The sequence below is a fragment of the Spinacia oleracea genome, chromosome 5 (assembly GCF_020520425.1).
Source record: "Spinacia oleracea cultivar Varoflay chromosome 5, BTI_SOV_V1, whole genome shotgun sequence".
In the NCBI taxonomy this organism is placed as follows: domain Eukaryota; kingdom Viridiplantae; phylum Streptophyta; class Magnoliopsida; order Caryophyllales; family Amaranthaceae; genus Spinacia; species Spinacia oleracea.
This window is the reverse complement of record NC_079491.1, coordinates 46,961,093-46,971,576: the sequence shown is the minus strand read 5'-3', so window position 1 is coordinate 46,971,576 and position 10,484 is coordinate 46,961,093. Positions and strand designations below refer to the sequence as shown.

At 35.9% G+C, this 10,484-nt stretch overlaps 1 protein-coding gene across 1 annotated transcript; it reads right to left on the bottom strand.

Moving 5' to 3' along the window:
- Window positions 1–2,903: 2,903 nt before the first annotated feature.
- Window positions 2,904–7,010, bottom strand: LOC110776699 (uncharacterized). Its single transcript, XM_021981247.2, has 3 exons — window positions 6,465–7,010; window positions 4,124–4,353; window positions 2,904–3,302 (listed from the first exon to the last, which is right to left on the bottom strand). Exons 1-3 carry the CDS (start codon window positions 6,942–6,944, stop codon window positions 3,056–3,058), a joined length of 957 nt encoding a protein of 318 aa, XP_021836939.1. The 5' UTR covers window positions 6,945–7,010; the 3' UTR covers window positions 2,904–3,055.
- Between the last annotated feature and the right edge of the window lie 3,474 nt (window positions 7,011–10,484).

Here is a 10,484-nt window from a genome sequence, read left to right as displayed (position 1 = left end):
GTACAAATTATTGCATAATAATGTGAAGACAATTTGCATACTTAAAACTCAGTGCACTGGTCCTGAAGGGTGGTCAGTGAGAGAATCTTGGTGTAGATGATTTGTTCTAAGATTGCTGAAAGATGGTAACTGGTCAAAAGAGATGGAATGGTTGAAAAGAAGTACAGAATTAATTAAATTAGACTGCTATATGGGATATACATCTTGCCCAAAAATGTTGTTGACCAGAAAATGTAGGATATTGAATGGCATATATGTTGAAGAAACTACAGGGCTTAAAATTTGGTTAGGACTTATGATTAGTTGTCATTAAGCAATGTTTGATCATTTGCAGCAATCATTTAATACCGAGGCTCTTGATTTACAATTAGCTTATGTTAGTGACGTGAGAGGCGAAACCTTGCTGCCAATCCTTTGAAGAAGACAGGTCACTAGGTCCTGATGTAAATGTTGCTGAGTGGACTGGGGATGTGTTAATGTATACCTCAAGCTTATATCAAACCTGGAGCTATATGATGCTAATTAGTTGAGCCCGAAAAAGAGATAAAACTTCCAAATAAAAAAGGTGAAATCTACAGACTTAACAATGAGGTATCTTCTGGGTCTAGTGCGTAAAATCTGTAAAATCATGGAATGATGAATATATGCATAAATAAATAGCCTTTGCCGTAATAAGAGAAATATACGATCACAAGGATGCTGCCACTAAGTTAAGCAACTGCCTCCATGTAATTTTTTCGTAGGTGTACTTTACATCAAAGGAGAAGTTATCAATGAGACAACAACACACGAGGTATGCAGTCTCTTCACTTGATATACTCCCGTCCTAATTTAAACCCAACTCTTTAGGCAAGAAATTAGTAAACGAGTTTACATCACAACTGAAACTTACTAGTTCCAAATTTAATTTTCCTAATTATCAGATGACTTTTCATTAACGCAAGCTTAGAAGTTTATGAAGTTCTTAAGTTTAGCCATTTAAATAACACAAGAGTATCCCAAAAGTAGCACTTGCAAAAACATTTAAGGAAAAATGGAGCAAAGGTGTGAAAGAAAGCTGCTAAATATTGTACAAAACGAGTCCAAATAATTTAGAATTTGACAGGTTTATTATTATGAGATGGAATCAAAAGCAAACCCCCAAACCCCCCCTCCCCAACCACCCACCCACCCCAGGATTAAGTTAATCATCCTGCAATCAAGAAAAAACTCAAAGTTTACTATTCAGAGCCTATAAAATTAAGGGTGCGTTCTGTTCAACTTATTTGACCTGAACTTATCTGAACTTATCTGATTTGAACTTAACTTATTGAAACTTATTGATACTTTTAATAATAATAATAATAATAATAATAATAATAATAATAATAATAATAATAATAATAATAATAATAATAATAATCGTTCATGTCCTCGAGTTCATGTCTAGGGTCTCACGGGTTGCTCAGAGTAACACGGCTGCTGCTAATATTCGTTCTTTTCTTTTTCATCGTTTGTGTTTTGCTTTGAATAAGGGTGTCGGAGCCCAATTAGTGGCTAGGCTCCCATCCAACTTTGTGTAATCGCTTCTTCATAATAATAATAATAATAATAATAATAATAATAATAATAATAATAATAATAATAATAATAATAATAATAATAATTAAATTAAATTAAATTAATAAATTAAAATTATAATAATAATAATAATTATTATTATAATAATAAATAAAAATAATAAAAATAAATAAAAATAAAAATAAAAATTATTATTATTATTAATAACAATAAAAAAATTATTAAAATAATAATAATAAAAAATAATAAAAAATAAATAATAATAATAATAATAAAAAAAATTAATAATAAAAATTAATTAATTATATATATGTAAAATAATAAATAATAAATAAATAACGTTTTCAGATTTTTACGAGTACGGGTTGAAACGGGTTTGGATTTTAACGTGTTCATGTTTTAATGGGTACGGGTTGAAACGAGTTCGGATTTTAACGGGTTTAGGATTTAACGGGCATGGGTTGAAACGGGTTCGGATTTTAACAGATCTTTGATTAAACGGGAACGGGTTGAAACAATTTCGGGTATTAACAGGTACGGGTTTAAACGGGAACGAGTTGAAAAGGGGTTGGGTTTAAACGGATTTGAGAATCATATTGGTCATCTTCATGTCAGATCAGGTAAATCGGGTTTGAACGTAATGGGTCAATTTTCACCAAATTTGGGTTCTTATCTGTTCGGGTTAATATCGTGTCGGGTTATTTATAATCATAATAGTAATATATCACTAATAATAATAATAAGAATAATAATAATAATATTAACAAGAAGAATAATAATATAAGAATAATTATTTAATAATTATTTTTATTATTATTTTTATTATTATTGTTATTATTGGAACTTATTGGAACTTATCTGAACTTATTGGAACTTATTGGAAATTATTGAAACTTATCTGAACTTATTGGAACTTATTGGAAATTATTGAAACTTATCTGAACTTATCTGAACTTATTGGAACTGAAACTTAATTTTTTTAAGGTGAACAGAACGCACCCTAACAATAAAGCATACAATTTCAGCAACAATCATGGAGCTTTAGACAATCAAGAACCTCTAAAATTAACAATAAAGCATATAATTTCGGTAACAAAGTAAAAAAGTAAAATAACTTGGCGAATTTATCCGGTAACATAAAGGAAGCAACAAATGAAAAGCCAGAGGATGCTCGAATTTCTCCAATAAAAAACCAGAGAGAGCAGCGAATTTACCTTGAATTTGTTATATTTGTGTTTTTATATGCCTTTGTATCAATTGTTGATTATAAAAAATGTATTAGTGTTACCTCTCAAAATGTCTGTAATTTTCGTTGTTGGTGGAGGACTATCGAGAGAAATATGTTGCACCAAACATTAAACTTGAATAAATACTTGGTAGTTTTGAGTTTTTGACATATAGACGGCCGTCAAATAATAATTGGCGTAGTAGTTTGTAGTCTGAATTGTTGTTTTTAACTAGACAAGTAATTAGGAGTAGAATGAAAGCGGAAGCATTAAAATTTTCGAATAAAGTCATAGATGTGATTAGAGACCACATGAGGCGTTTCTTCATGCAAGAAATGGGCAACTCCTTCAAGTATGACCACCTCTTGCAAAAGAGGCACATCTTTTTTCATTCCCCCTTGGTTAATGTATTCCTTTACTCCAGGCTGATGGTAAGTTAGATCCAAATCTCCTACAACAAACTTCACTGGTACTTTTACTTGTACTCCTGTCCATGGTGCCATCAGTTCCCAGTTCCTGTAACAATAACAAATATAAACATACAATCAAGATTCAAGACAAACAACATGCAGATTAACGTTTCATAATTTGACAAGTTCAGAATATGTCTAGGTTTTATCCCAGGAGAGTTTACATAAGAGGAAGTCAAAATCCATAGCGGTTATGTATTTGTAAAAACATAACAGCAAAAAAAAGTTAATGAAATGGTACATGTTGTAATCGGAATGGTACTCTATTTTTAATGAAATGGTACTCTTTTTAACGAAATGGTACATGTTTTTATCGAAAAGGTACTCCGTTTAACGAAATGGTACTCTTTCTTTTTAATGAATGGTACATGTTATTGACCAAATTGCCCCTGTGATGTGTTTTGAAACACCTCACATAATGCCGCTACGACGCCCTCGTTTACATAATACTACTCCCAAAATTCAAAACAAATTTGGCTATTGTCCAGTAGTTTTATATATCTACTTGCAAACATTCCTACAAATTTTGAACTAAAGATAATCAGAGTATAGTTAATATTCTAAATGTCCCCAAGTAAGATATGCTAATGATTGCAGACTGCACACTACTAGAAACTAGAAAGGCAATCCTAATTTGTTCCTAGCATTCTGAATTCCCCATTATGTACATTAACTAAACCATCATTTCCCCTAATAAAAATGACATTAACTAAACCATCATTTCCCCTAATAAAAATGAAAAAGGATAGTCGAGATCCATTTACTTTTCCAATTACGCCATAGAATCTGAAACCAATTAAGGTAACCTCCCCATTAAACGACAATCTAAACAGTAATGTAAGTGTGAGTATGAGAGGAGGGACATACAGATTAAGAGCACGGTAATAGTTCAATGCTCCAGTAAAGCCGGACTGAGTAAATTTGTGGCAGTAATAAGCAACTTCTTCTTCAGACAACCAGTTGGGATAAGGAAGCACATCCTTGAAAGCTTGTCCGTTTGGCAAAAACAAGGGTCCTGGGTCTCGGTATGAATAAAATTTCCTCAAGAATTTGTCAACTCCAGCTTCAACAATCTCAGATTCTACTTCTCCAGGTACCTTCATTCATTATTGTTCCAAAATACCACATCATTCATTATTTTATTAGTCTTGCACCAACAAATATCAAAAGACCGAGTGATGAACAAGAAAGTATAAATAATGTATATCAGATATCGGAATCTTTAATACAAAATCAACCCCCAATTTTTTAATAAAATATATCCATATCTTTTAGGCATGTTTACTTCTTAAGAACACAAATTCTGTTTGTTATGCGTTAAACATGACATCAACGTCACTTTTACATACTCCCTCCGTATTTATTTAAGAGATACACTTGGTCGGACACGGGTATTAAGAAAAATAATTGAATAAATAAAGTAATAAAACAAGTGGAGTTGGGTAGATATTTTAATAAGTAAAATGAGTGGGGACCATGTCATTTTAGGGGTGGTGGTGGGGGTGGGGTGTAAATAGATTATTTAATTAGATGGTGGGGTTGATAAATTACCAAAAATAGCAAATGTATCTCTTAAATAAATACGGCCGGAAAAGGAAAGTGCATCTCTTAAAAAATACTCCCCCCGTTTCTTTTTGATCTTCCTGTTTGGAGTTTTGGGTGGAAATTAAGAAAATGGAATCTTTTAATGATTGGGTGTAAGAGTATTGATTGGGTGTAAGAGAAAATAATAAATAAATGAAGAAAGTAATAAAGAAATGAAGGAAAGAGAAAATATTTTTATGAAAGTAATAAAAAATCATAAAAGTGGGGTTGGGTGGGTGAATAGGGAAATGTGAATGATTTAAATAAGGGATGGTGGAGAAATTTATGGTAAAAAGTCATGTCCCAAAATAAAAACAGAAAGATCAAATAGGAACGACATTTATAGAAACAGGAAGATCAAAAAGAAATGGAGGGAGTACATAGGGAGTAATACAGTTCTACTTTTTCATTCCCCTAAAATCGTATGGAAATGGCTACGAGTAGGGTGTCAAATCGGGTCGTCAGTTCGGGTTGAAACCGGTCCATTTTGCTATCGGTTCGGTTCGAGTCGGGTTGAAAAATTAACAGTTCGGTTCAGGTTCGGGTTATGTGGTACGGATTCATATCAGTCGGGTCATATTTGGTCGGGTCATAAACGGGTTAAGTCGTGTTCATATCGGTTCAAGTTCATATCGGGTTGTGTTCATGTCGGGTCGGGTCAATTCGGTTCGGTTTGTTAACGGGTTTAGCCGGATTGTAATCGGGTCGTATTCATGTTTAGTCAGATCAATTCGGATACAAATTACAAACATTGTCGGATTAGTTCTTAGGTTATAAGCTTATAAGGTATTGAATTAGATCGATTTAGTTTAATGATCGATTAGACGATTAGTCAGTTGAATACGAGTCAATAAAAGAGTGCATGGCTAATAAAACAATACAAATTCATGAGTTTTATACCTTTATAACATTCTACATTTTATTACTCTAATAAGCTAAACTGATGAATTGATCATCATAATTAGTTTAAACGGTTTGAATTAAACGGGTGGTAAACGGGTTGTAAATGGTCCGGGTTGAAACAGTTCGGTCTGTAAAAAGGGACCGATGGATTATCATTTTAACAAATATATTTGACGTCTATAGTTAACTCTTAAAGATCACACGAGAAGTTAACTATGTCTAAATTTTTTTTTTTTTTTTTTTATGAGAAGAACTATGTTCAAGTTCTGTTCAACTTATTTCCAATTATTTAAGAAAGAATAAATTCATAAGATGTCAATTAAATTTAGATAAGTTAACAATTCATGAAAAAGAGTTCATTAATTGAATAGAATACACCCTACGTCTATGTGATATGATTTGATTTTATGTCTTGGAGAATGAATTTAGGTATTCCCTATATCAATTGTCAAATAGTGCTTTCAATTTACGCAGAAAAACTGAAACGGCCCCAGCATTGATAAACTGGTGGTCCAATCTGGTGGTCCGGCAGCAACCAATGTTTTGTCGTTTACACACTAAAGCCCCAATTTTCAACACTAAACCAATCAATCATGTTAAGAAAACAAAGATTATAAGTAGAAAATCATACTCAATTAACGAATCGGGATGTTTTCATCAAATATAAAGCGAAAATCAAATATCAGTATTAATAACATTCCAAAATGGGTCAGAAAGTTACCTGGAAACGGCAAATGTAATAATCATGACCATAGGCAGAGCGAAGCTTATCAAGTGGCATATTGTTAGGTTTCCGGGGAGTAAAAGCGACGCTAAGATTGACCAACGCCTTAACGCGATCAGGGCGAAGAAGGCAGAACCACCAAGCAACGACAGCACCCCAATCATGTCCCACCACAAACACCTTATCAGCCTCCAATTCATCAATCAAGGCCACCAAGTCCCCCACAATATGGCCATAAGTGTAGCTACTAGAATCAGATGGGGCGTCAGTATCGCCGTAGCCCCTCATATCGGGGGCAACAGTACGGTAACCAAGGCTGGAGAGGGCTTGGATTTGGTGACGCCAAGAGTACCATAATTCAGGAAACCCGTGGATCATGAGTACAATTGGGGCACCCTCCTCACCTTTCTCTGCTACGTGCATCTTTATGCCGTTTATGTCAACTGTTCGGTGTTTTATGCCGTCGGAGCTCGCCATTTTTCTATCTACCCTCGTTTTTGCTTTTGTTTTTATTTTTGTTGTTATGGGGGAGATGAGAATATCAACAGTGGTTTATCCCATTATTAAAAATATAAATGTAAAATCTATTTATGTCCTTTTCAGTTTTCACGTAACCACATGTCCTTTTAATTAAATACTACTCCGTAATGTTGTTAAGGTGTACCATGCTCATTGTGTATCATGGTCCACCTTCTAAATTGCGCCAATTCAGGCTAGGGTAGTACTTTTTATTCAAAAACTAGTATAGTACCAGTGCAATTGCACGGTTTAAAAAGTTTAAAAATTAAGTTTGCACTAAATTAAAAATATAGATATTGTCATTAGTGATTTTAAGGAATATTAAACTTGTTCACGAAGTTATAAACGTATATTATTATATAATAAAATAATAATTATAATCTATACCTAGTATTTAAAAAAGAAAACCAATCTTCCTAAGATGACACGACGACACGTGTACTAAATCTAACAAATTTGTAACTTTACAAGTGTCCCATACTCCCATCTATTACTCTCATGTACTTCATATTCCCCATCCTTCATATTCCTCATCCTTCATCTTCTCATTAATTCACCAACCTTAATTATTTTTAATGTCAATTTAATTCAATTACCAAATAATTTCTCCTTTTTCCTGTAGCATTCATTCAAAAATGTAACCATCTTCCACTAATAGACTTTCTAACTGATCCATTTTAAAACGGTGGGAGTTTGTAGGTGTAGACGCCTACTTTTGTCCCCATTCCCGAAAGGGAAAGGTTCGATGATGAAAGCATAAATCTCCACTTGACAACGCATCTCCAATAAAATAAACGAATCTCAATTCCCCTTTTCATTTCACCCGAAACCTGCTATTTATGGAAACCTGCTAAAAATAGTAACTGTCGTAAAAGGTAGCTTCTAAAAGTGGCAAATCATAAAGGATAGAAACCTGTCAGAATTAGGTGTTGCATTCCAACATAAATCCTAAATGAGATAGAAAACTGCGAGAATCCTATTCCTAATATGATTCGAAAATAAGAGTTACGTATTAATTAAAAACCTAACGAGCCTAGAGTTCGTAACGGGCCCAGACGCATTCCGTCATAAAATTGATACGCGCTAAAAGACTCGAATTAATCTCAAACTCTACGGATTTCAGGAATCCGAATCTGACTAAAAAAAACAGCCCAGACCCTATTTTCAACGCCTGGCTCTGGGCGCCGAAATCTTCGGCGCCCAGGCCTGGGCGCTGAAAATACCTGGGTACGTGTTTTTTCCTAATTCTTTGTGGATTAGAACTCTGCAATTCTATCTTTCCACGAACTCTTCCCTATAAATAGACCCCTAGATTCGACGTGAAAAGAACACAACAACACACAATTATATTCTGAGTATTGACTCCAACCCTTAGCCTAAGCCTCTCGCTGCGAAATTGTTCACGCGTTCTGTCGCAATCGATCCATAAATCGAATAGAACGTATCCTGTCCCATAATTGAGATTCGTTAAATAAAAAGGAGAAATAGCAAAGTCAAAGTAGTTAGTTTTCTGAGAACCGTGACGCACCTCTCAAAGGTGCGTCGTAATGTGTCCCTTTTCGATGATTTAACTGCTTTCCTCGCCCTTTTTATGAACTGTTAAACTAACTAAATCTGATTGTTCTATCACACCTAACAAATATAATATTTTTGGGAAATCGGATTATCATGCTAGGTCCCTTAATGCTATTTAAATCAGATAATCACGATCGAATTAGTATTATATGTTGCATATTGCTAAAATCAACTCAGCTAGTTTAATAGTTAATGCATGTCCCTTCAATTATTTATGCTGAGCTAGTAAGGATATCCTGCCTCTGGAGTTATCGACGAGCGAAGTACTCCTCTCGGTAGTTACAGTCCCCCGAACCCTCAATCTCTACCTTGCGGGTGTATGTTGAGAGATCCCCACACCAGGGATCACAAGGGAACCTACGACCGTCGTGGTCAAACATAATTGCACTCCCTTTATGTCACGATAACCGGGTTTTTCAGTTTTTCTCATTGTCGTTAAAAACTGAATGGCGACTCCTATATTACTAGTCAATTGGGTGTAAACTCACATGAAATCCAATTACACTTGATTGAATAAAAAGAATCGTCACACCCACGAGGGACGAGGTCACGCATTAGCCTCGTGCTTTTTCGACCCCCTCACAGTGGCGACTCCACTGGGGATAGTGAAGGAAATACTCGTGCTTGTAGGTAATCAAAATAGCCGAAGGATGAAACGATCCTACCCCGCGTTTATTTCCCCATCAAGTTGGGACGACCTGAAAATCAGCATATTAATGTGAACGGGCAGAACCTCATAACGAATCTCGGCACCCTCGGGAGTTGGGACTAAGGATACCTCTTTTTCGCCAATAGGGGGGTGCATACGCCGCGCATGTCGCCCACTCGGTACTTGTGCAGGTAGTACACCTATCCCGAACCCAATCGCTCGCTCATTAGGTCCCTCTCGCCTGCATGCCCCCTTGGCTTGCACTTGCGGGTTGGCCTCTTGAGCGAAATTCGTCTGTTGAAGACACTACCTCGACCGGGGCATGTGTTGGATCTACGATAGAAGCGGTACCAAGCCAGGCGCAAATAAACTACCCATAGAAGCCTATCATACACTACGTGGCATATTTAATTTTCAAATCCCTGTTTGTAATGTAGTTATGTGTAGCGAAATATGTGATTGTGTGTGACAAACTATCCTAGAAAACCAACGACCTTAAAAATTGCCCAAACATTCATAGACTAATTTTCTAAAGAGTTATACCGAAACACGTGTTCCGCAAACCCGAATGTTCGCCACAAAAATGAGCGACGCTCGGGATGGCCTGTAACGAATCCCACAAACGCTGCCACGCGTAAAGGACGTTATTAGGCAAGCACGCAAATCGAAGTCGCATAAACAGAAGACAGAAAATGAGAACCAGCCAGGGACGCATTTTCAACGCCCCTGGCTGGGCGCCAGAAATTCTCACGCCCCTCGCTGGGCGCTGAAGTTGCTGCTTGGCCTTCTGCTCAGGCGCAGCAGCCTCGGCGCCCGAGCGAAAGGAAAATACGTAGCGCAAAAAAAATGTTCATAAAAAGAATTGCTACGAGGGCGTAAGAAAAGCACTCGATTTCAAAAAGCGACTCGTGAAAAAATTAATAACGCTTTGTGTCGTTGTTGGGCCTCCTACGACGGCAATGCTCGGCACCAAAACCGAACATGCTAACAACTATGAATGTCACACGGGCAAGTGTTTCGAAAATCCAAAGAATGACCAAAAAAGCCAAAAAGTGTACCAACAAAAGAAAGAGTGAAAAACCAATTTAGAGAGTCGAAGTCTAGACTAAGTAATGCTTGAAACTTTGGGAACCTAAACTTTAGTTTATCTTATGCCTAGGACTGGTCCTGCCACTTGGTGCCGATCAGGGAATCAACGGTTAGTGCGTCTCGAAGATACATCGCCAACACCAGGTTTAGTGACTCCAAGCTCCATCCGTCGTCCCTCATTTCAA